This window comes from Glycine soja, chromosome 19 (genome assembly GCF_004193775.1).
Source record: "Glycine soja cultivar W05 chromosome 19, ASM419377v2, whole genome shotgun sequence".
NCBI lineage: Eukaryota > Viridiplantae > Streptophyta > Magnoliopsida > Fabales > Fabaceae > Glycine > Glycine soja.
Window position 1 is genome coordinate 29,564,366 of NC_041020.1, and position 26,063 is coordinate 29,590,428.

General features: G+C 34.9%; 1 protein-coding gene across 1 annotated transcript; it reads right to left on the reverse strand.

The window, feature by feature from the left end:
• Positions 1-24,888: 24,888 nt before the first annotated feature.
• Positions 24,889-25,389, reverse strand: LOC114398704. Its single transcript, XM_028360869.1, has one exon. It carries the CDS (start codon positions 25,387-25,389, stop codon positions 24,889-24,891), a length of 501 nt encoding a protein of 166 aa, XP_028216670.1.
• Positions 25,390-26,063: the final 674 nt, after the last annotated feature.

Below are 26,063 nucleotides of genomic sequence, written 5' to 3' on the forward strand. Positions count from 1 at the left end.
TCATTTTTAATTTAGTTTGTGGTTTCTTATATAGTATATTAAATGGAACAACTATAATTTTGTCCTTATCATGATTTCATTAAAGTGATGTTCTAAAACAAATCAAGAATAAAAGTTATGATGTAGAATAAAAACATCACTATTACCAAGTCTTATATTTTTTTAAATGACATTAAATTATTTGTGATCTTATTCACCGAGTCTCATTCGCCGTCCCTATTATCGTTTCTCGAGCCCTTTCTTTCATCCCGTCAATAATAAGTTCCTAACACGCATCACACCATAGCTACAAATCTGCATTATTGCCAATGCCAAGTCTTCCATCTTCACATCACTCTATACCCTAATTCCCTTCTTAGTCCTCCTTTTCTATATTCCCTCATATAGGAATGAGTTCATATAAATAGATTTTTTTATGTATTCATATACATAGATATTCACGACTAAAACTTATAATTATTACAGATAAAAAATACTATAATTTGGATACTTATAGATAAAATAAATATTAAATTTTTAGATTTAATTATATTTTTTGTTTTTTTACCCAAGGAGTTTGTTTTTTCTCCTCTAAATTTAAAATTGACATTTTTACACTCTATATATTTTTTTTTAAAAAAAAGTATGTTTTAGTCTCTTTGATCGAACATCATTGGGCCAAATCCCGTCTATAACGTTTGAACAGATAGACTAATTTTTTTTCTCTAAATTATAAAGATTAAAAAAATAAATTTTAAAATTGAAAGACAAAATAAATGTATATCAAATTTAAGGAATTAATTTTTTTATTCACTTACTAGTTAGTTACCGTGTATTCGCTAGAGTTGTATTTATTATTATGCATTTTTAAAATAATTTATTATTTGCTTAAAAATAAATAATAAAATATATGAGACAAAATCAAATATTTTACCATAATCAAATATAGGAGAAATATACTTATATTAAATTTTTAAAAAATTAACATGAAATTAGTTTTTAAAAATAATATATATAAGCAATTACTTTTTTTTATTGAATGTCACTAGGCATGTTATTACAAACTAGTTTTTTTTTTTATCAAGGAAATTTAGCTTAATTAATTAAACAAGATGGATAAGTTGTTGTAATCTTCATGGTACTTGTTTTTTATTTATGTTGATAAAAAGTAATTATCATTTTTTATCTCACAATAGATCATTTTATAAATTTATTATAATATATATATATATATATATATATATATATATATATATATATATATATATATATATATATATATAACTATTATTCTATTTTAATCTCACATCTAATCAACTACTCATACATTTGTACCGGTTGTATTGATCTCTACGATAATTTAAAACAATTCTTATATATAATAATTTGTTTATTTTAAAATAAAATAGAATAATAAAAGAAGTCTTATTTGATAAGTCTTTTTTTAATCTATTTATTTTAAAATAAAATATAGACTAATGAAATGACTTGTGTTATCTTTTCTTTTATTTTTAAAACATGAAAAAATATATGAAAAGATTAAATAAAATTGAAAAGAGAAAGTATATTTACATCTTTTAAAATAGTTTTATTATATAATGTTTTAGTAGTTAAAAATTAATTTTTTTCATGAGAAATTTTTTGGACTTGATTTGCTTTTTACTCGTAAAATTGTAACACATAATTGAGTCACCTTATGCTAGGATAGGATAAGAAAGGAAATTTTTTTAGAGCAAAATAAGAATAGGATAGCATAAGAACTAAATAAGCTTTAATAATATCTAATGTTTGGTGTGCATAAGATAATAAACCATATAATTATTAGATATAATATATAAAATGAGCACAAATGATAAAATTATCATTTCATTAAAATTATATATAATTTTTCATTTTTATTCATGTTTGAAGCACATCCTTTTCTCATGCATAAAGTCTTCTCTTCAACGCTTGCGTGTTCGAGAACTACAGCAAGTACTCACTTTTTTGTGTCAGAGCATGTCCTACGTAGCAGAGCTCTTCTTTTGATGGCACGAATGAGGAATTCTATATCTTGAATTCATTTATTCTTCATAGGATTTGATAGATTATAGAAAAATGTTTCAAGAAAATCTAAGACATAGAGTATTAAATGAGGTCTTAAATGTCATCACTCATACTATATTAGATCATGACTCCATCTACCTATAGTCTGAAACATCAGACGTGGAGTTTTTAAAACATCAGATATGAAATATCAAACACATAACACAACTTTCAACCTTTGTATTTGTTTACATCTAAACAAAATAATTAAGGGTCATGATTCTTCTTTAAGATGTAAATTTCCTTTTGACTCTACAATCTTCCTTTTTTGATGATGTCAAGCAAACACAAATGTAAAAGATGAGAGCAGACTTAAAAGATATATCATTAAAAAAATAGGCAGCTTTATCAGATTGAAGGGTGTATAAGATAAATAAACCATAAAGCATCATAAGACTTTGAGGCAAAGTTTGAACAAGTATCAGAAAACATCTTTTTTTTGTTTCATTCATATAAATATTTTCACATCAAGAAGAAATGTTTTGAGTAAAGAATAAAAAAATGAGACAAAATTTACCATAGGAGCTCCCCTGAATTGATGTTTTCTTCAGAAATTCTCTCTCCCCCTCAGATGATGTCGAGCTTCGGCTTTTACATTTTCTCTCCCCTTTTCCTGGCAGCTTCTTCATCAAGCTTCATAAGGAACTCATCACCAAAGTCCTCAGAGTCAAAGGAAAGAGTAACAGGACTTCCTGGGGCCATTGGAGAATGAGGACGTTTCCACCCAATGGCTTTCTTGTAGAAGAAGTCACTGATCAAAGACCATCTACGAGCCTCCTTCTTAGCATGGGTGCGGTCCTTCAAGGCTTGAGCAAGTGCCTCTCTGGTTTTGACAAGTTCCTTTTCAAGATCTGAACATAGGCTTGAGATGGTGGATGATCATACACTTGAACAACCAGGGAGCCAAAAGTAGTGTTAGTATCAGATTCAACTTCTTCAGTGATGGGATCCACATAATGTGTGAAGAAGAATTGAGAGAAAGGAAATAACACCATAAAAGAGAAGGTGTGATCAGATGTAGCATAGAAATACATTTGCCACGTGCAAATCATGTTGAAGGGAGTTTCTTGAGTGAATCAGGAGTGGTTCAAAGTTTGATAAAAATGCCCAACTTCATGATGATAAGCATCAATATGTGGTTTCTCCTTAGGCTCCAATCCAAAGAAGCATGTATGCAGTCTGTAGAACCTCCTTATGGCATATCCATCTAGGGTTGTGAACGCAAACTTTTGTTTAAGCGCTTTAAGCTTATGTTTGAACAAATGACCAGGTTAAGCTATAACAAAATGAACAGAATTAGCATCTTCTTCATCTTTAATTAGTACTTCTTTGCCCTTATAGCACTTGATCTTCTAATACAAGATAAGCTTATCAACAACAATCTAAAAGTGAGTTTTTGGAGTGGCCAGGCAAGAGAATTATGATCCTAGCATGAAAGGCATGTGAGTGTTGAACCTTTTTATTATGCGAAAAGAAGCGTATCTTGATCCGATCTCCTCTCTATAAGCAAATAGCTTCATTAATAGTTTCTAGTTTGGAAAAATTTAGACTCGCTTTAGGTTCCTCCAACAGAATGTCTTCAGGTTCCTCTAAATTACTTTTTGAATGATAAAAGGTGCCCATATCTTTTCCAAATATGATATTAAATTAGAATGTTGGTAGTTAGGAATTGATCCTTCTAGCAAATACAAAACTACCTTTTGTATTCCAAATGCTCAATATCAATGGAAAAGCATGCCTTTTGGCTTGAAGGGGGCACCTTCTCTATTTCAAAAGGCTATGGCCAGAATTTTTGAGCCTATCTAGGATAGTATTCTCATCTACATTGATGATATACTATTATTCTCAAAAGATACAGAGTGAGACAAAGAACTCTTGAATAAGTTTTTGCGATAGCCTAAAAGCATGGGATTATGCTAGCAGAAAAGAAAATTCATCTAGCTCAAGCTGAAGATGATTTTCTGGGAATGCATTTCTCACATGGAGCCTACCAACCACACCCTCATATTGCAAAGGAGCTTCTCACTTTTCCTAATGATGGTTTAACTACCAAACAAATTCAATAATTTCTTGGAATCCTAAATTTATATTTGAGATTTGATCCCAAATGCAGGTAAGCATACAAGCCAATTTTCCAAACTACTAAAAAATTCCTCCTGCTTGGGGACCAGAGCAAACTATATGAAGATTGCAGGTATAGGCAAAAGGATTTTACAAATAGATGCCAATGATCATTTATGGGGAAGCATCTTGATAGAAGAAGTCAGAAACAAAATATGCTATTGTGGGTATGCAAGTAGGCAATTCAAGGATTCTGAGAAGCATTATCATACCACTTTCATAGATGCATTAGCTGTAAAAAATGGAGTCAAGAAATTTGATTTCCACTTAAGAGGGAATTATTTTGAATTACAAATGGATAATTTGTCCTTCCCAAAGATTCTTGAATTCAATAACAAAATGTCACCTAATCCTCAGATCTTTAGATTAAAAGATTGGTTTTCTCACTATGATTTCAATGTCAAGCATATAAAAGGAAACCATAATGTTATGCCAAATTTTCTTTCAAGGCCTCCAAAACCTCTCCAAATGATAACCAAGCTAAGCAGTTTTCCACTCATCTTTATGGTGAAATCTTTACCTAATAAAGCCAAAACAGTTAGAAATTTTCCTCCTAGGTTAAGCATATGCAAAGTCCAAATATTTTTATTACTTACTCTGAACATTATTTGAAAAGTTTGTGTCTAACAACTCATTCAATCCCCAAGAATCATTTCTAGGTTTATTTGAATTATTCCGTTTGACAGGGTTTGATGCAATCCTACCCCGCAAGGGCATTGGATAGAAAACTCCAAGTAGATTGGGCCAGAGATGCAAGAGAAGGCCCTAGGGTTCTTATGAGCCTTAGGGTAGATTTTGGGCCCATGGGCTAAGTACGAGCCCACTTATCTTTGTAAATATTAGATTAAGGTTTCATTATTTTTGGGCCTTGTATTTAGGGCTCCATAATGTAGGTAGGGTACCTTGGAAATATAGGATTTTTCAGCCCTTGTATTTTTGGGCACCTAGACTAGTTTTTGTATTAGGGGTAGTTTTGTAATTTCACATGCACTAAGTGGATATTTGATGTGTGTTGTTGGAAATAAATTTAATTGAATTGGTAGAAGCCCAATCCAATTAAATTTTAGAGGGGGAGGTGAGCATTTGCTTACTACACCCCATTGCCACATCATATAGTCACACTTTGTGCATGTCCTTCATGCTTTTCATGCCTCATGACACCTAAGCACACTTAGTGGAGAATCTTGGAATTGATCTTGGATTAGTGGGCTGAACCATAACTAAAATTCACTAATCATAATTAGTGAAATTTTGGCTCCAAAGTTTGGCTCCACAAATTCAATTTCAAATTCAAGTGAAATTTGAATTTCCCTCCAATTTTGTGTGACACTTAGGCTATAAATAGAGGTCATGTGTGTGCATTTTTTAAACTTTGATCATTTGAATATTAACTTCAGATTTCAGAGCTCCTTTTGAGCACAAAATTTCGTGCTCTTCTCTCCCTCTCCCTTCATTCATCTCCTTCTTCCTCCAAGCTCTTATCCATGGCCTCCTATGGTGGTGAGCTTCTTCTAGACTCATCTTCTCCTTGAAGTGGCGTCTCCTCTCTCTCTTCCTTCTCCATTCCGCTGCCATTTATCTTCCAAGAAGCAAAGGAATCCATTGATGAAGAAGATCCTAGGCCTACAAGCTCCAATGGAGCTTGCATCATGTGGTATCAAGAGCATCTTCATCTAGGTGATGTTCTTTTGCTTCCTCTATCTTTTTGTTCGGTGAATTCTCTTTAATTCCTTGTTTTTCATCTTATTCTCCATGTATATCCTCCATTGTCTTGTGGTTTGGTGCTGTTTAGAGTAGATTCAAAAAAATAAACAGATTAAATCTTAGATCTACACTTGTTCTTGCATTTCTATGGTTCAAATTTTGTAGATCTACTCTTGAATCTCGTTTTTGTGTTGATTTTAGGTTCTATCAATTTTCATTCATAATATTCTTGTTCTGAACCTTTAGATCTAAATTTTGTTCCAAAATATTGATTAGAAAAAAAAACACAAAAATCTAAGTGTAAATCACTTAATCCATGTTGTCTTAGAGTCATGTTTAGTCATAGTAATTGTCACATTATGTTCTAAGTTTGTGTTGAATTTTATTTTGTTGATTGAATTCTAGATACATTTGTTCATGTATTCTTGTCATTCTTAGCCTATCTTTTGAATTTTGAGTCTAATTCATGCATGTTATTTAGTTCATAACATGTTCTAAATCAATTCCTAGAAGTAGTCTTGTTCTTGAACTTTTTTTTTTGCTTTCTAAGTTTCCTACATGATGCCTATGATGAAGTTGAGTTGTGGTGCTGAGTTGTGGCTGGATTTGTGAATCAAAATAAGTCTTAAGCTCTCTTTAATTGTGTTATTCAAGATAATTGAGCATAAGCAAACACAAATTGTAACTATCCAAGCCTTAAGCAACATAAACACTACTCTTGATTTCTAGGCTGAAATCGCTGGTGCTGGCAGCTTGAACATACGAACTTGTATAAATTACTGGGAACTGGTCACTACGTTTTTTGAGCTGAAACTTTTACTGAATTTTCTAGACATCTGGACCAAAATTATAAAAAAAGAAACAAGCGATTTGGATTAAAGGAAAAATAAGAAAAATCTCACAAGTTGGCAGAAAAATCAGTGTCCAGGAAAAAAAAAAGTGAAAGGAAAGTGTACTTGTTGTTTTGGCTCAAAATTTGTTCTATAATTGGTGCCTATTTTATACCAATCCTAGTTCTGAAATTTCAATTGAAAATTATTGTGAAAACAAGTGCCAAAACTAGAGGTTTCTTGAGTCTTTTTTTTAGAGCCATTCTAGGTTTCTCTTTGAGTCCTAGCTTGCTTTTTGTGCTTTTCATTGCTTTAATTGTTGAATAATCCTTGGAAATTTGTCTTGTTAAAACTCTATTGGTTTAGCTTTCATTTCATTTTTTTTGGTCTTTGGTTATTGCTTGTCTCTTTGTTTCCTTGCTTGTGAGTTGCCATATAGGGAATTGGAAAGGAGGATTGGTGCCATATCTTGAAGAATTTGAGTCAAGAAGCAAGGGACCAACCACCTTAAGAGCTATTGGACTAAGAAGCACTCCAAATTGAGTGAAATACTAAAGATATAATAGCCACCACAATTGAGGACTTTTTTTTTTTTGTAATTTTGTAATTGGCAATTTGTTTTGCTTTCAAATTTTGTAACAAAAAGGCATTTCATTGGAAGTAAGTTGGGAGCCTCCAATAGGTCACCCTACTTCCATTTGTGTGTAATAATTTTAGGCAATTTCCCCTTAGGATAGTAAGTGTTTTGTTGGGAACCTTAAATGAGGTCATCCAAACACTCTTAGGATCCGCCTAGTTTGCATTTCTTGCACTTTAATTTCTTGTTTATTTTCATAGCTTATTTCCTTTACCCTCCATTGTCAAACCGCCTAGATAGCTTGCCTTTTACAAATTAGTTTTTACCTTATCTTTCACACCTCTTTTAGTGTTTATTTTGGCTAGTTTCAACCATAGTTTCTTTTAGCTTTTGTTTTCAAACCCCCAACAAGAAAGAACCATAACTTAGGAACCAACATGAGTCTTCATTCTTCATCTAGTGTTAATGGTGAGGGTTCTACTCCTAAGGACCCCTTGTATAAGATATTAGATGAGTTGAGATCCCTTAATTTGTGGAAAGAAAAACAAGAGAGAAAAGAAAAAGGTAAAAAAAGAGTGGAAGAAATAAGTCAAGATGAAAGAGAGAAAATAAGAGAGGAAGAAAGAAGAAAAATAATGAAAGAAATGAAAAGAGAAAAACATGTCTCCTATAGTAGTCATAACTCTTGCAAGAGCCTAAGTGAAGAACTTCGTGACTATTATGAAGGAAGGCATAGGTCACATCTTAGACCTCACTCCCATAGGAGAGAAAATGAAAGAAAGCCTCAAGAGGTTAACATTAAACTCCCATACTTCCATGGGAAAGACAATGTAGAGGCTAATTTAGATTGGGAAATAAGGGTAGAGCAACAACTTAAAAGGAAGTCTACTTCAAAATCTTATGGCTTTCACTCTTATCCAAAGAAAGACCAAGGTCAAGGAATCTTAGGGGTGAGACCTTCTAAGCCCAAAGATGATAAGGGGAAGACAATAGAAAAGCAACCCCTTAAGGCTAGTATGCAAGAGAAGACTAGCTCCATGAAGTGCTTTAAATGTCTTGGAAGAGGACACATTACTTCTCAATGCCCCACCAAGAAAACCATGATTATGAGGGGCCAAGACATTTATAGTAGCCAAGATGAGGCTACTACTTCACCTTCCTCTAGTAAAAGTGAAGAAGCAAAAGGGGAAGAATCTAGTGAAGAGATCTACCCCCAAGAAGAAGGACAACCTTTAATGGTTAAGGAGGAGTGTAAGGAGGTAAGTGTCTCCTCCAAGAGGTTAGCTAAGAAGGAAAGACATTTTGAAATAAAGACAAATATTAAAGAAATTCCCCTTCTTAGACAACCTCCACATTTTCTCCTTTGTAAAAAGACTCTTGTTAGCATTGCCACATCTCTTAGGCTTGAGTTTATTCCTCAAGTAAAGGAGTTGTTGGATGAGGGTTTGGTTCGCAAGAGATTAAATCCTTGTGCTTTGTTGGTGCCCAAAATAGGTATTATTAGGCACCAAATCCCAAAAATAGGTGGTGTGATGAATGCTTTGGGTGGTGCAACACTCTTTTGTAAAATCACTCGTGCACCCAACATCTTCATGATTTGTGTACATAGGGACTCGTTAGGTAGGTTTGTTCTTATTTTTAGTTTCAATACAAACTTAGGCACTCATATGGGACACCTTAGGTTTGTCATATATTTTGGTAGGAATAATCAACATGAAAATACAGAAAAAGGTATGTTCTATTGCTTTACTTTTCTTAATTTTTTAAATTGTGATCAAGGGGTTCCCATGAACCCTAAGAGAATAAAGGTCATTCCTGAGTGGCCCGCTCCACCAAGTGTAAGAAAAATTTGGGGCTTCCAAGACTTAACAAACTTTTACAAAAGGTTTGCCCCGTATTTTTTCTATACTTGTAGCACCACTCATTGAGTTGGTGAGGAACCATGTTCCTTCATGGGAAGATGCCCAGGAAATGAGTTTTCAGACCTTACCTTACTTCAACATACTAAACACCACTAATACATATGTTTTTGTTATTTTTACAGGTGTTGAGGGAAAAAGCCCAGAGTTTCAAGAACCTCGGGATTTGAGGTCAAATCCTTTTCAAGGGGGAGGGAATGATGCAATCCTACCCCGCAAGGGCATTGGATAGAAAACTCCAAGTAGATTGGGCCAGAGATGCAAGAGAAGGCCCTAGGGTTCTTATGAGCCTTAGGGTAGATTTCGGGCCCATGGGCTAAGTACGAGCCCACTTATCTTTGTAAATATTAGATTAAGGTTTCATTATTTTTGGGCCTTGTATTTAGGGCTCCATAATGTAGGTAGGGTACCTTGGAAATATAGGATTTTTCAGCCCTTGTATTTTTGGGCACCTAGACTAGTTTTTGTATTAGGGGTAGTTTTGTAATTTCACATGCACTAAGTGGATATTTGATGTGTGTTGTTGGAAATAAATTTAATTGAATTGGTAGAAGCCCAATCCAATTAAATTTTAGAGGGGGAGGTGAGCATTTGCTTACTACACCCCATTGCCACATCATATAGTCACACTTTGTGCATGTCCTTCATGCTTTTCATGCCTCATGACACCTAAGCACACTTAGTGGAGAATCTTGGAATTGATCTTGGATTAGTGGGCTGAACCATAACTAAAATTCACTAATCATAATTAGTGAAATTTTGGCTCCAAAGTTTGGCTCCACAAATTCAATTTCAAATTCAAGTGAAATTTGAATTTCCCTCCAATTTTGTGTGACACTTAGGCTATAAATAGAGGTCATGTGTGTGCATTTTTTAAACTTTGATCATTTGAATATTAACTTCAGATTTCAGAGCTCCTTTTGAGCACAAAATTTCGTGCTCTTCTCTCCCTCTCCCTTCATTCATCTCCTTCTTCCTCCAAGCTCTTATCCATGGCCTCCTATGGTGGTGAGCTTCTTCTAGACTCATCTTCTCCTTGAAGTGGCGTCTCCTCTCTCTCTTCCTTCTCCATTCCGCTGCCATTTATCTTCCAAGAAGCAAAGGAATCCATTGATGAAGAAGATCCTAGGCCTACAAGCTCCAATGGAGCTTGCATCAGGGTTTCACATCCATGAAGACACTTTATGGGCTATACGGTGTATAATTGTCCAGTATTCAATCCCACTCACACTCAAAGTGCAAGACACCTATGACATCCTCACAGATCTAGACAAACAAGATTTTTACTTGTGGACTTTGCTTGAATGGCTTTCTCCGCTATCTTGGTGGAGAAGTGAATTAAAAAAGGTCATTGATTTTTCCAGCTTGGAGAATAAATTTCTCCTTACAACAGTGAGCTTGGGAATCAACTCCTTTGCAATGGGTCCTCCAATGTCATCAAATTCATTAAACCTAGCAACATACATAATATATAAATACAAAAAGTAATAAATGCTGCTTCAATAGTATTATTAGAAAACTAAAACTTACTTTTAACAACTCAACATTTGATAGGCTAAAATCTTGTCAACGGTACTTGACATGTAGCTTATGCTCATTAATACATATCAAGTCGGGGATCCACCACCAAGCAAGTTACAAAATAAAGTGATAGGACTTGGAACTTCTATAAAGGTTTGGTTGGCTACAGAAATGCATTCTAATCAATAAGTTTCCAAGACATCATATCAAAGCAATAAAATTTAGTAGAGCTGCAATCTCAACACAAATTGCATATGGTACATTTTTGGGTCCACATTTATTTATCTAACAAATACCATTGGAAAATCAGCCAACCAAGTTCTTACTCTATCAAATGATTTCTTAACACAACTAGATTTCTATTATGACCTTATATTCAATATCCACCCTGGACCACCCATACCCTAATATTGACAAAATGTAACATTAAAGGCTGCAAAATTCATTAAAGAAAAAATAGGACTTTCGGAAGGACTAGTAAAAAAAAATTCAATATTAATATCAACTAAAACAAAGCAAAAATAAAAGTAATAACAAAAAAATTATCAAGATTTACATCAGTTCATCGTATTATTACTATCTCATATCTCCTTGTATATTGTGCTCAACACAAACTTGTCTCCAACCCATGTTAAAATGGGCCATTTAAACTATAAATTTGATACTACCAAACTCAGCACTAATTGCAAACATAAAAATCCTCAATAATTCAAACGAAGCAACTCAAGGAAAAGCGACAAGAACCCCATATTCCAAGTGCAACTCAAGGAAAAGCGACAAGAACCTTCAAGAGGGTTTGGCCATTGTTATTGCTAGTTACTAATATGTAGAAATATCCCAACATGTTGGCATACTTAAGAGAACAAACTCAATGAATAAATTAACTAATAATTTACATAAAAAAACATGAAGCTCCAGAGACAACTCTATTCACTAAAATATGCATCATTAAACTTGAACAACTCCCCATATTTCCCAATTATTAAACAATATATCCATCAAACAAAATAAATAGAAAAAATGACAACCTATCGCTATTTTTGTGACCAAATTTGATTGGAAAGAACAAGGCGAGCCACAACAACAGTGAATCCACGATGAGATGAAACAACATCGGCAAATCCATGACGACAATGGATCTAGGACAGATACAAAGTTGCAATGGAAGCAGAGCCACAACGAAGATGGTTCTATAGCAGTGGCACTAACGCTGGCAGAGGAGGATTATTTTCTGGTGGCGAGCAATCTAAAGAAATGCACTAGCAGGAAGCAGTTCTGAGAGACACGCCACTCGATGTACCACAACATTAGGAGGAGGTACTCCGACAAGTGGGTGTGCGAGGGTTTTGCAAGAGGTTGAAGTCACGAGATAATTCTGAGGGTTTTGCAAATAAGGGTTCTCACAACACACTTGACATTTGTTTTTGAAAAACAAATGTTAACAAACATCAAACAACTTTAGTTTTTATAAAAATCAATGTTAATGTTGATACACAACATCTTTTTTTTTTTGAAAAATCGACGTTAGAGAACTCAATTTATTTACAAATATGCCATCACACTTTTTTTAACATCAATTTTAATAAAATTGATATTAAAATGACGATGTTAAAGACATATTTTCTAGTAGTGAAGTAATATTTCCTCCATTCGTTTTAAGATGCTTACTAGAGTTGGAGTCTCTATATATACTAGAATGTAAAAAATTAAAGCATATCATTAATGAAGAGGAGGCGAGGGATAAAAAATTGTCCAATATTCTTTCTACATAGCCATGCTTCCCAAATCTAGAAGTTTTATTTGTTAGGGAATGCCACAAGTTGAAACACATGTTCTCTATGTCTGCATCTAATGATCTTCCTAAATTCAATTTTCTGATGATTGATGAAGCTGCTAAACTAGAAGAGATTATTGGAAAGGGAGCTTCCAAGAATTTTTTTTCCTTCTGAAGTCTTAATACATTGAAAATAAAGGGATTTGAAAAGATGGAAGTAATCTTTCCTCCGTATGTTTTAATATGCCTACCAGAGTTGAAGCTTCTAAAGATAAGAAAATGCAAAGAATAAAACCAGATCATTGAAGAGGATTTGGAAGATAAAAAATTGTCCAATCTTCTTTCTCCATAACGACACTTTCTCAAAACTAGCAGGATTGGTTGTTGAACAATGCCACAAGTTGAAACATTTTTCTGTATCTGCATTTAATGATCTTCCCAACATGGAGGTTTTGATCGTAAACGGAGTCATTGAACTAGAAGATCTTATTGGAAGTGAACAAGTAAAAGGTGATCAGATAGGAAAGGCCAAAGTTGAGCTTCCAAAACTGAAACTTTTAATATTTAGGAAAATTTGCACTTTTGGTCCCCCACTTTATCTCCAATTTCGCATTTGATCCCCCGATAATTTAATTCACGAATTTGATCTCCCTGTTTTATAAAATCCTGCAATGTTGGTCCCGGACACCTCAATTAGACGTTGACCGTTAAGCTCAGACGTTGACTGCCGCATGTCAACGTCTGATAGGCACATGAAACCATTTGTGATTTTTAACCCTCAGTGATAATTTTTTTTACTCTCAAAGAAATCCTAAAAGCAAATCCCTAACCCTCTATCTCCACCTCAAAGCCTCATCCCACTCTCTCTCTCACCCCCGCACCTGTTTCTCTCTCCGCCTCCTGCCCCCGTTTCTTTCTCCTTCCTTCTCTCTGCCTCCTGCCCCCGTTTCATGATCTTGTCCTCGGCATCCTCCACAGCCCAACCAGTGCCTCCACCCTAGCATCTCAATAGCCTCTCACCAGCATGACAAGTAACAATGAGTGATTGAGCCATACGCACAGTTTCACTACCATTGCATTTTGTCGGAAAAACCGTCGACGAGGATGTTTTCTTCGTGGAGGAGGGGCCTCCGTCGCCGGGATGGTGGCTGTTTTTGCCAGCGACACGTGGGGAATCGTCCGAGCGCGATGAGTCGGCTCGACATGACTCGTCCGAGTTGAGTTTAGATGCCTTGCGAGGGAGTTTTCTGAGGAATTGCTTGAGCATGGCGACCTAGAAGGTTGAAACGGTAAATTTCAAAACTTTATAGGATGCATGAAATTGAGACCAAGAATTTAAATGGGTCGAAGGAAATTTACGATTTTGGAGCATGCGTTGGTGAGAAATCGAATCTTGAAGGTCGGGAAGTGGTAAAAAATGCAAATGAAATGTTACAAAAGGTGCAATATCTCAGATCACGAAGTTTTGTGTTGTGATTTTTTTGGGCAATGAAACCCTCTGAGTTGTTTCTTCTTCTGTTGTTGATGATGAATAATGTGACCCACAACCATGGAACTCAGAAATAAACAAAAAAGGAAAAAGTACAATGAGGCAACAGTTGGTCAGGGATCGAGTTAGGGATTAAGTTAGGGATTGGGTTAGGAATTTTTAAAAAATTGGTTTTATAATTTTTGTTAGCTTAAATTTTTTTTACCACGGTAAAAAAATTTTATTTGCAAAACCGATGTTAAGTTTTACTAACAACATCGGGTTTTACCAATAACCGATGTCGATTATTAGAAAACAACATCGGTTTTTAGTAAAAACCAATGTTGTATGTATATATTAACATCGGTTTTTAAACCGATGTTGATATGAAGATATATATGACTTTTTTTTTTTATAATTCTTACCATATAACATCAGTTTTGTGAAAAATCGATGTTGTCATTTTTATGTTAACATCGGTTTTACAAAACCGATGCTAACAGTATTGCTTTAAATGTCGATACTTTTAACATCGATTAATAACCGATGTTAAAGTCTTATTTTTTAGTAGTGTTGTTTTTGCTCCATGCTTAAACAAAATCTTTATGTTTATTCTTTGATATTTTTTTGTTACTAATAAATTTTGTATTGGTTTCTTAATAAAAAAATTTCATTTGTTATTAGTTTAATTGAAAAAGACTAATAACAAATGAAAAAACTTATCTGAAAGCAAATATAAATTTTATTAATTTATCAGGGACTAAAAAAGTGTCAAAAAAAATATTTTTTATTTATTATGAACTAAATACAAAAAAATTAGAAAGAAATTAATAACAAATGAAAAAATTTACCAGGGAACAAACATAAAATTCATTAAGAATCACTCCCATATTATAAAATTACTCTTGTGGTCCATCTTTTTATTTTTATTGGTTCAATTTAATCTCTTTAATATTAATAAAAAAATCCCTTATTTTTCCAAACTACATAAATGTTGCATTTTGTGTTTGATTAATCATATCGATGTCAGCTAAAGTAAAATGTAAAAGTGACATGTTCAATTTAGTCAACACCATTATGGTCAATTAAACAGAAAGGACAATATTGACATGACTTTGAAAATTAAAGGATCAAATTAAACTTTTATTAATAAAGGAATTGAATTAAAGCAATTCAATATAAAAAGAATTAAATAATTTAAAGGACCAAATTGATTCCTTAGTTTATATTACTAAGGGAAAATAATTTATTAGTGACTAAATTTAGTGATGAATATGCAACATTCATCACTAACATAAGCGTTGGTAAAATTTTAGTGATAAATTTTTAAAATTTACATATAAATTGATCCATCACTCAAGTTTACTTCTTTTTTTTTTTAGATTTAGGAAACACTAGACTTTTTTTCAATGGAGTTAAGGCTGATGATGGTTGAAATCAACGAATCAAATGAAGTTTCTACAAGCCGCAGTACCAGTGAGTTGCCTTCATCACAGGTAGGGACCAACCAATTTATGCAACTTAACCTAGCTAAATACAATCATAATTATAATGGCATCAAATTGGGTAACTCATCATTCATCAATTACTTCACTAAACTTTGACAGCAATATACATGCCATTGCTTCATAACATCTTGTTAGAAAAACAAAACATAAAGGTATTGGATGGTTAAAGAAATTCTGTAAAACCCAACAATTATAAACATATATGATGAAGCGAGAAGAAAACCATATTTCTCTTGTATATTCACTCATCTTTTTCACACCTCTAACCTGTTGCAATTATAAATTCAATAGAAAAGGTATGTAGTCCCTCGTTGGGCAGCGCAACCAACAAAACTATGACTAAGCTAAAAGACCATGCCTACAACTAGTTTTTTCTTAACACAATTGTTCTTACCGAAATCTAGAGTTGGATGACATCATGGTAGACCTAGCCTAGATAGACTCCGCAACCACACATTGAACTGTAAAGGTCCTTTGTTAGGAGAACACGAGGGGGGACATGCAAAATAAATGACTCTAACGCTCTAGTAAATACACGAGTGAGTTGGAAAAGTGGTGAAAATGGTGAGATAAGACCTAGTATTTATAGTGTGGGATGGGAACTTCGGGTCCTTGCTTGTGTTAGACAAGTGGCCTCAGATATCTTAAGAAGGGGGGGTTGAATTAAGATATTACAAATTATTTCCCCAATTAAAAATTCTATTTAACTTTCTATTCAAGTTACAAATTCCCTTAATAATGAATTTCTCAAATAATGATTCAAATAGAACAATTTGAATATGAATATAAAACAATAATAAATAAAGGAGTTTAAGGGAAGAGAAAGTGCAAACTCAGATTTATACTGGTTCGGCCACACCCTTGTGCCTACGTCCAGTCCCCAAGCAACCCGCTTGAGAGTTCCACTATCTTGTAAATTCCTTTTACAAGTTCTAAACACACAAGGACAATCCTTCCTTTGTGTTTATAATTCTTTCACAACAAGAGACCCTCGGTCTCTTAATCCCTTTTCAGAATAAAGAAGAAGAGAAGAAGAAATCTCTCTTGAAAGAGATAGATTGAACAATTTGAGCACTCAAATAATTCCTTATTGAATCACAAGTGTTTTGGCCAAGGAATTTGTAAGAGGATAAAACGATTTTGCTTTATAAGAGGATAAGACCTTTTTGTTCTGAAAAACTCTTGTTAAATTCGTGTCTCAAGTCACATATATATAAGCCCTTGATGGCCATTTAAGAAACAGATAAAAAGATGTGACTGTTGAGAATGTTTTCTGAAAAACTCCTTTGGTAATCGATTACAGTATATGTGTAATCGATTACAAGCTTTAAAATTTAAATTAAAACGTTCAGAAACTGCTGGTAATCGATTACCATATATGTGTAATCGATTACACAGTGCAAATTTTGAATTCAAATTTTAATAGCTGTTGTAAATTAGTTTTGGCCACTGGTAATCGATTACATCCTCTGGTAATCGATTACCAGAGAGTAAATTTGTTGAAAAAAAAACTTTTTCACTTAAATTTCTTGGCCAAACTTTTTGCTACTTCAATTTGAAATTCCCTTCCTATTTAATATATCCTTTCTAAGACTCTAGAGACTGTCTTGATCATCCATCTTGAATATCTTTAATTTCTTTGTCTTGAATAAAGCTTTGAGACGCATGTGAACCTTTGGCATCATCAAAACATTCAGCTTGATCATTTGTCTACAGCTTGTAGGGGTTGTTCTCGTGGGTAACAACTCTTATAGATAATTGCTAGCTTGTAGATATTAGCTAGTAGATAAATGGTGGCTTGTAGATAATTTTCCACTTATAGATAATTAAATACTTGCATTAGGATAAGAGAGTTGTAATAGTATCATTAATATTTGAATTAGAGATAACCTAAGGTTTTGGTAGCCCGACTGTGAAGGGCTGCCTGTCTGTGCTCCTGTGCTAGGGCTGACATGGTTATTTAAGTGCCATGTCACTTACCACATCATTTTTGTGGACCCTAGACAATACATAAGCCCCCAAGCTTTGAGTTCAACTTGTTGGCGAAAGAGATTGTCTGGTGTTAAGGGATTGTACGATGTCGAAGGTGGTAGCCTTGATGGGTGTAGGGTTGTCGAGCCCCCCTGTCTAGAAAGGTAATGTCCGAGTTACTTTGTCTAGGGTTCTTAGGCACTTTGTTCATCCTACAGGAAGGAGAGTGTGTTATATAAAATGTTTTATGATGACTTTGCCCTGTCTGACCGTTATGGAGTGCATTTAAAGAGGGACATTTCTTCTCCCTTTTTGCGGGTGAGTACAATGAACGTGCACCACTTTCGCATACGTGTTACTCATGGATTGGACACGTTTTGGAGACGTAGGACATGGGTTGGTAGGACTGGATCGTGGTGCGAATTTTTAGGGTGTCATTTCGTATACATGTCACTTTGCCCTATCTTTGTTGGATTTTGGGCCGCAATGGCTATGTAATATTAACAATATTTCTTCTTTATAATGCACTATCTTTTTTTGTTGGAACTTCAACTTTTTCTTGCATGTTTTGCCTTTTGCTTATGCTCTATTGCTTGTGTTAGTAAGGATAGGACACTTGTCTTGATAAGATCTCGGTGGAATAGGGAGCAAGAACTTGATGAGTTTGTATGAAATAAAGAACTCGATGATAGACAATCTTCTCGGGTTTGATTTCAACATGGTTGAAGGTCTTGCTGATCAATCTGGTGATGTCTCTCTTAGCTTTGTGGAACCTCTCACTCAGGGGCGAATGCTTTGATTTGAGCCTTTGGGTATGATTGTCATAGTTCTAAAGGAATAAGCTTACCAAGGGCGTACCTTGGGTTTTTGAAGAAGTGTTTACCAAGGGCGGACCTTGGGTTTCCTGGGTTCCTACAAAGATAAGACTTAATAATAAAGAAGCTCACTGGGTAGAACTTTGTGTACCCTAGGTTCTTGGGAAGATGAAACTTGGCAACAGAGAGGCTCACTAAGGGCAGACCTTGTGTTTAACGAGCCTTGGACCAGGGATGCATTCACCCTAGGTTTTGGGCGAGCTCACCAAGGACAAACCTTGGGTTTTTCGAGCCTTTGGAGAAGCGAGACTCACCAAGGGCAGACCTTGAGTTTGATGAGCCTTTGGAGAAGCAAGACTCACCAAGGGCAGACCTTGGGTTTGACAAGCCTTTGGAGAAGTGAGACTCACCAAGGGCGGACCTTGGGTTTGAAGAGCCTTTAGAGAAGCGAGACTCACCAAGGGCAGACCTTGGGTTTGACGAGCCTTTAGAGAATCGACCAGGGAATTGTCCACCCTGAATTTTTTAGAGACTCACTAAAGGCGGACCTTGGGTTTCACAAGCCTTTGGAGAAGCGAGACTCACCAAGGACGGACCTTAGGTTTGAGGAGCTTGTAGAGAGGCAACCAGGGATTGTCCATCCTGGGTTTTGGAGAGAATCACTAAGGTCAAGCTTTGGGTTTGACTAGCCTTTGAAAAGTTAGCATATGTATAAAGGGAATGATAAATAGGGGGTGTTGTTTTATTCAATCATTCGAGTATGATTTCCCTCTATTCTCCAAGTGTGCCTCATTAGAACCTCTCAAGTCAAAACCCTAATTTTTCTATTTTTAGGAAAAAAGACTTAAGTAGGAAAAAGAGTACAACACCTGATCTGTTATAATCAACTGAAATAAAATTTAAGATGGGCAACATTCCATGTTCTTAGGATTGCCTTCCCATCTAGTTCTTGTAGTCGATATGCTCTGTTGTCCCGACTTGCTCTGACCCTAAATGGGTCTTCCTAGTTGGGTCCTAACTTTCTAGCTCTTGAATCCTTCTTGGCTTCACCTCGAACTTGCCTGGTTGAAAGGCTCGAGGTTGGACTTTAGTATTGTATCTTCTTGATACTCGGAGCTTAGTGACTTCTTCTTTAATTTTAGCCATATCTTGGTCTTCGTCCTTCATTTCCAGTTCTAATCTCAATTTTTTTTTTCATTTTTTTGTGCTTTAGAAAACATTCTTCTTGTCAATGGTTCCCCAATTTCGATGGGGATTATGACATTTGTGTCGTATGTGAGCCGGTGAGGAATTTCATTTGTCGTTGTTTGTGGTGACCAGTGTTAAGCCTAGAGTATGTTGGGGAGCTCTTCCTTCCATAGAGCCTTAGACTTGTCGAGTCTTGCATGCAGGGGTTTAAGGATAACCCTGTTAGCTACCTCTGCTTGACCATTGGTCTGGGGATGTTCGATAAAAGTCACAAGGTGCTTAATCCCCCGCCTTGACAGGAACTTTTCATAATTTTGTGCTTTGAACAGCATGTCATTATCAGTGACAATAACTGCATATAAGGTTTTTGCAAGTGAATTTCTTAACCTCGTTGGCTAAGATATCTTGTAGTGGCTTTGCCTCAATCCATTTTGTGAAGTAGTCAATTGCGACCAATAGAAACTTGACCTAACCCTGGGCCTTTGGCAGTGGTCTTAGGATGTTCATCCCCCACATGGCAAAGGGTCATGGGGAGCTCAGGTTGTGTAGATTGTCAAAGGGTGTGCAGGAAACATCCGCAAACTCCTGACACCGTCGAAACTTCTTTGTAAAGTCAAGGGTGTCAACTCAAAGTGTCACCCAATAGTAGCCGACATGTACAATCATGGTTGCCAGGGAACACCCCCCTGTCTGGAGGCCACAGATTCCTTCATGTAGCTCTCACATGACATCATCGGCTTGCTGACAGTTTAGTTATTTGAGCAAGGGTGTTGTCAACCCTTTTTTGAATAGCTCTCCTTTAAGGATGACATAATAGCTAGCCTTTTCTTTAGGTGTTGAGCTTCATTCTCATAAAGTGGTAATAGTCCCTGGATCAAGAAATTCTTGTAGAGGGTCATCTAGTCTGGTTCTGCCTCTTCTCTGGCCATCACCTCCTTAGTGTCTATGGTAGGTGCTTGGAGTGTCTCTTGGATAATGGTCTTAAGATGTCCAGCTTTCTTAGTGCTAGCCAACTTGGAGAGCAAGTCTGCTCTGGTGATGTTCTCCCCCCGTATATGGTACATCTTGAAGCAATTAAAGTCATCAATAAGGGTTTTTGCAGCATGATAGTACTTGAGCAATACTGCCTCCTTGGCTTGATATATGTTTGCCACTAGCCCTTAGACAAGCTGGGAGTCAGTGTAGCACCTTAGCTTTTTGGCTCTAACTTCTTTTGCTAGCTTCAAGTAGTGCTTCGTACTAGGCCTAATTGTTAGAAGCTTTGAAGTTGAACTTGAGGGCTTGCTCCAAAGTAATGTTGTTAGGGCCTTTGATAATGATGCATGCCCTGCTTCCTTAGACATTGGATGCACCATCTACATACTGGGCACCGCATTATTAATTGTTCACTCATATTTAAGACTTACAACTACTATGTTGTCTAGTCTTTTGTTTCTGGTAGGATATGCTGAAATATGAACACGTAGTGTGTGGTATTCTTAAACATATTAACCACTTTAGCTCATGTGCGTTGTGATCACAAAAGGTAACTTTCACTATTCAATCTATAATGCATTTCTTTTTCTACCACTTTTTTATACAAACTTTATTTTCATACCATTCTTCTTATACAAATATATATACATACATACATATATATATATATATATATATATATATATATATATATCAATAAAAAATAATATTTACTTTTTGTTTAAAATATTATTAAAACTAATAGTACTTTTTTTATTAATTCATACTTCAAAAATATATTAAAATTTAAATTTAACTAATAGTATTAAAGTCAGTATATGTTTAATAATTTTAGCATCTAATAATAATAAAAAAATTCATTGAAAAATTATACATTATTCATAATATTAAAATTAATAGTTCTTTTAATCAATTTTTAAATTATGAAGTAACTATATCACATATAAATATTTTATAATTAATTTAAATAAATTTTTAAAAAATTTATTTATTTTTTGTTATTAAATATATTCACAACTATATTTACTATATAGTTCTTAGTGAATAAAATAACTGAGAGTAGAAAAGTAGATAAGAAAAGAGAATGAAAATGGTGTCTATTATTTCTAAAAGAAGTAGTTTATTTATAGATATAAAATAACTGAAAAGTTACAAATGATAAATAATAATAACAAGTCATAAATGATATTAAATATGAACAACTACAAATCAATTATTCACAACACTTTCTTGAATGTCTTTATCATCTTTATTTAAGAATGTGTCACATTAAAGCTTTAATAAAACTTATAGAAAAATCAATATGATAAAACCTAGTACCTTGAAAATAACGGGTGTACACATAATTCTAACATAAAACTTCTTCCCAGTCAACAGAAAGTAACAAACCAGTCATCACAATACAATCAACAATGTCAATGCATGACAAACTATCTAATAATCCTATAATTTACATGGTACAAATCAACGAATTGAAAGACCAATATGAGAGAATCTCCAACCATCTGATCTTGTTTATTTTTTCATTTTAATTTAAGAAAAAGAGAAATCAGGTCATTCCCATTTATCAAGTAGATGGTAAAAAACAATGAAGGGTATGTTTGAATAAGCTTTCTAGATTCTAGGAGAAAAAAATAAAATGAGTTTCTCTATAAGCTAAAATGAACTTTCCATTAGTTAATCATTAGTTTGTAGATATTCTCTCATCTTTTAAAGAAGTAACATGAGAGAACTTCTACAAATTAGAAAATGGAGAACTCATTTTAGTTTATGGAGAAGTTCATCTCATTACATTCTTCTTCTCTTAATTAGAAGTTCTTTTAAAAGAAACTTATCCAAACAGGGCCCAAGAGCAACCATGCCCAAATCAGGAACAATATCTCTCCAAACTCTCTTTTGAATCAACAAAACATTAGTGACCTTGATCTTTTTAACCATGCCAAGAATATAACTACCATCTTTTTTTTAATCTTATCCATCTAAGAGTAATCACTAACCACAATGCTTTGTTCGATATTGGTTTTGGGTGTCAAAATATGGAATAGGATGATGATGATCTTGGAATTTTCCATGCAGTTGGGTCCCCTGGCAGCGTGGCTTACCTTGTCGAAGACGATGTCCTCTATGGTGTTGCCAAGCTTCACCACTATCTCTTGATGTCACAAAGGTTGACCATGTCGGGCTTGGTAGCATCAACGACAGAGAGAATGACGTTGGTAGCAAGGGGAGCGAGGATTGTAGAGTACTAACTCATGCACTACTACAATTTTTAGATATAACATCGGACGGTTAACATCGGTTATTCACAAAACCGATGTTAACAAAAGCGCGGTGGCATTTTTGTAAATAAGTAGACTTAGTTAACATCGGTTTTTCCAAAACCGATGTTAACTACTCGATATTAACATCGATTATTTTAATAACCGATGTTACTATGGAGTAGTTAACATCGGTTTTGGAAAAACCGATGTTAGTATCTCGTTGTTAACATCGGTTTTGTAAAAACCGATGTTATCGAGTTGATGTTAACATCGGTTTTAAGAAAACTGATGTTACGTAGTTGATGTTAACATCGGTTATTTTTAAAAAACCGATGTTGCTATCATTATATATTAAAAATCTGAAATTGCACAACCCGCGCGCTTGAACCCTATCGTTCTTCTTCTTTCTCCTTCTGCCTGAGTTCGTCTTTGTCGCAAACTAGCCTGCGCTTTCGTGACTGCAACCACATTGTGGAGTTCGTCTTTGTGGAGTTCGTCTCTGCCACTTATCGATTGAGGTACGTCCTTTCGTTTTAACATTAGGCGTTCCTCGTTTTAACATTTGCTCACTTTCGCAGGTCGAAGAAAACTAGGAAAGGAAAGAGTCCCGGAAAGGGTACTCCCAGGGCATTCTTCTTGTTTCTCCTTCTGCCTGAGTTCGTCTTTTGCACAAACTGGGCTGCGCTTCCGTGACTGCAACCACATTGTGGAGTTCGTCTTTGTGGAGTTCGTGTCTGCCACTTATCGTTTGAGGTACGTCCTTTCGTTTTAACATTAGGCGTTCCTCATTTTAACATTTGCTCACTTTCGCAGGTCGAAGAAAACTAGGAAAGGAAAGAGTCCCGGAAAGGGTGGAACTCGATTTTGGAAGTCCATTGTGCTTGGCTTTAAGACTCCCAGGGAAGCCATCGAAGGTATGTCTCTGTTGTATGTTAATGATGAAAATCCATTGTTCAATGGTCTGTCTTTATTGTGATGTTTCGAAACCTTAGTTAGACTAAATAATATGATTGATATTTGAGTAAGCTGAGACTAGGCAATATGATTATTTTTCCAAACAATAGGTTTTGTTACCCGTTCATGTTTCTATGAATTTGGAGATTTAAATTAGACTAAGACGATACTAAGTCATTATAGTTGCTTACAAGTGCTATGAGACATGCTGGAGGGATTTCAAAATGGGGTCCCATTCTCCTGTCCAGTGTGGTGCCTTGTCTGTTAAAAAGTGTGGTGGTTTGAGCTATGATGATGCCTGGAATGCATGTAGTAATCAAAACCAGAACCATTTTCATCATTTGGTTGGTTTCCTCAAGTTGAGTCACAATGCAAAGCCTCCATGGTGATGTTTGGCCTGTCTTTACTTGTCAAGAAGCTGCAAAAATTTGTCAAGGTTATAAGATTGTTGTGCTGCTCTAGAAGCTGCACTGCATCAATTTAGTGGCTTTGATACTAGTTCTATTAATCAATTTAAATCCTTTTCATATTACAAAAATGAATTTAATCATTAACGTTTAAAATTTTCAATTTAGTTTGAGAAATTAATATTTAGGTAAATTTATCCTTAATATTGAAAAATAAAGTTCTGAACCAGTCAATTTGGTTGCCTGATACACACCAACTTGAAGACCAAATTGCTTAAGTTAGTTACCAAATTTGATTGATATTTATTTGTGATGATTATAACATTTTTACTTGCAGCTGCGTTCAATATTGTCATAAAAAATTAAACTGAACACAAATGGGTATAATTATTTATTGCTTTATTTATAGCTTCTTTGTTCATAGGTTACAACCATTGGAATATCTCAACCTCTATCCTTCGTACAATCTGTTCCTTCTAGTGAAAAAGTGAGGTGAGTTTATATTTCCTTTTTTTGTCTTTATCTTTGTTAGTTTGTTATATATTTTATATTTTATATGTTTGAGTTTTAAACGTGTAAAAAATAGAAATAGAAAGGTCAGCTGATTGCTTATTAAATACAAAGTAGGATATTTTGCTTGTAGAGTTTTTTTTGTTGAAGGCAGAAAATATAATATATTATTTTTTTTGCACAACAAAAATCAATATATTATATATGAAATTGAGTACTAGGTGTACTGAAAATACAATTATGAATACAAGGCATAAAAAGCCTAAACCCCACTAGGAAGAATCAGTAGACAGGACATAATACAAAGCAAACCCATCCCCTCTAAGAAAATGCATCCTTCAGGTTAGTTGACCAGAAATTAAAATGCAATTGAAAGCCCTTCTCCACACACTTAAGCCAAGACCAGGTGTGGAATAAGGCCTCATCTATGACCTTTTCTGGATTGAAAGACTGATTATTGAAAACCATGCCATTTTTGTGATGCCAAATGGACAAGGACAGAGTTATCCAGAGAAATTCCAATCTCTTGACTGTACAACTTGGCCTATTCCACTGAGAGAATTGTAGAAAGTGATTCTTTGGGTCTATGGGGAAAGGACCCACTCTATTAACCCATCTCATAGGCTCCCACCAAAGACTCCTAGTCTTGGAACAGTTGAACATAAGATAAGTGACAGATTCTTCATCAAGGTCACATAAAGGACATCTATATGAAGGCAATGTCACTTGCCTCCTTCTGAGATTATCCCTAGTAGGGAGCCTGTTCTTGAATAATCTCCAAGAAAAAGCACTAGCTCTTGGGGGAATTTTCAGGCTCCACATGATCTTAAGGACCTTGTCTTCATTAGCATTATCATGAGCCTCCTACAACACTTTGTATGCAAACTTTGTGGAATATAGACCATTAGGATCAGGCTTCCAGCAAAGTAAATCCCTGCTGGATTGATGGATGTGGCCTGACTCGATCTCAGCTAGAAATTCAGCTACCATGTCAATTTCATGGTCAAAAAAATTCCTTCTCCATGTTAGCTTCCATTCCCATCTCTCCTCCACGAAATTCCCCATGGAATTGATTGAAGAGGTCTGCTGATTGCTTATTAAAAATAAAGTAGGATATTTTGCTTGAAGATTATAATTATCCCCCAGCCATTTGTCCTTCCAGAAACTGATTTTGGTGCCACATCCCACCCTCCACTTGAGGTTATCAACAAAACAATTGTTGTGTTGCTGTTGGAAGATAGCCTTTAAGTCTTGCCACCATTGAGAAGAGAATTTACTCTTTCCACCAGAGATCAGCTCCTTCCACCCACCATATTTGGAGAGTAAAATTCTAGCCCAAGGTTGGTTTTGATTATTAGCCAGCTCCCACCCCCATTTGCCAAGTAAAGCCTCATTAAAGTTGGATAAATCTTTGATCCCTAGGCCCCTTTTGTTCTTAGAGAGGCAAACTGTATCCCACTTCACCCAAGGAATCTTGCTGGTCTCTTGATGACCTC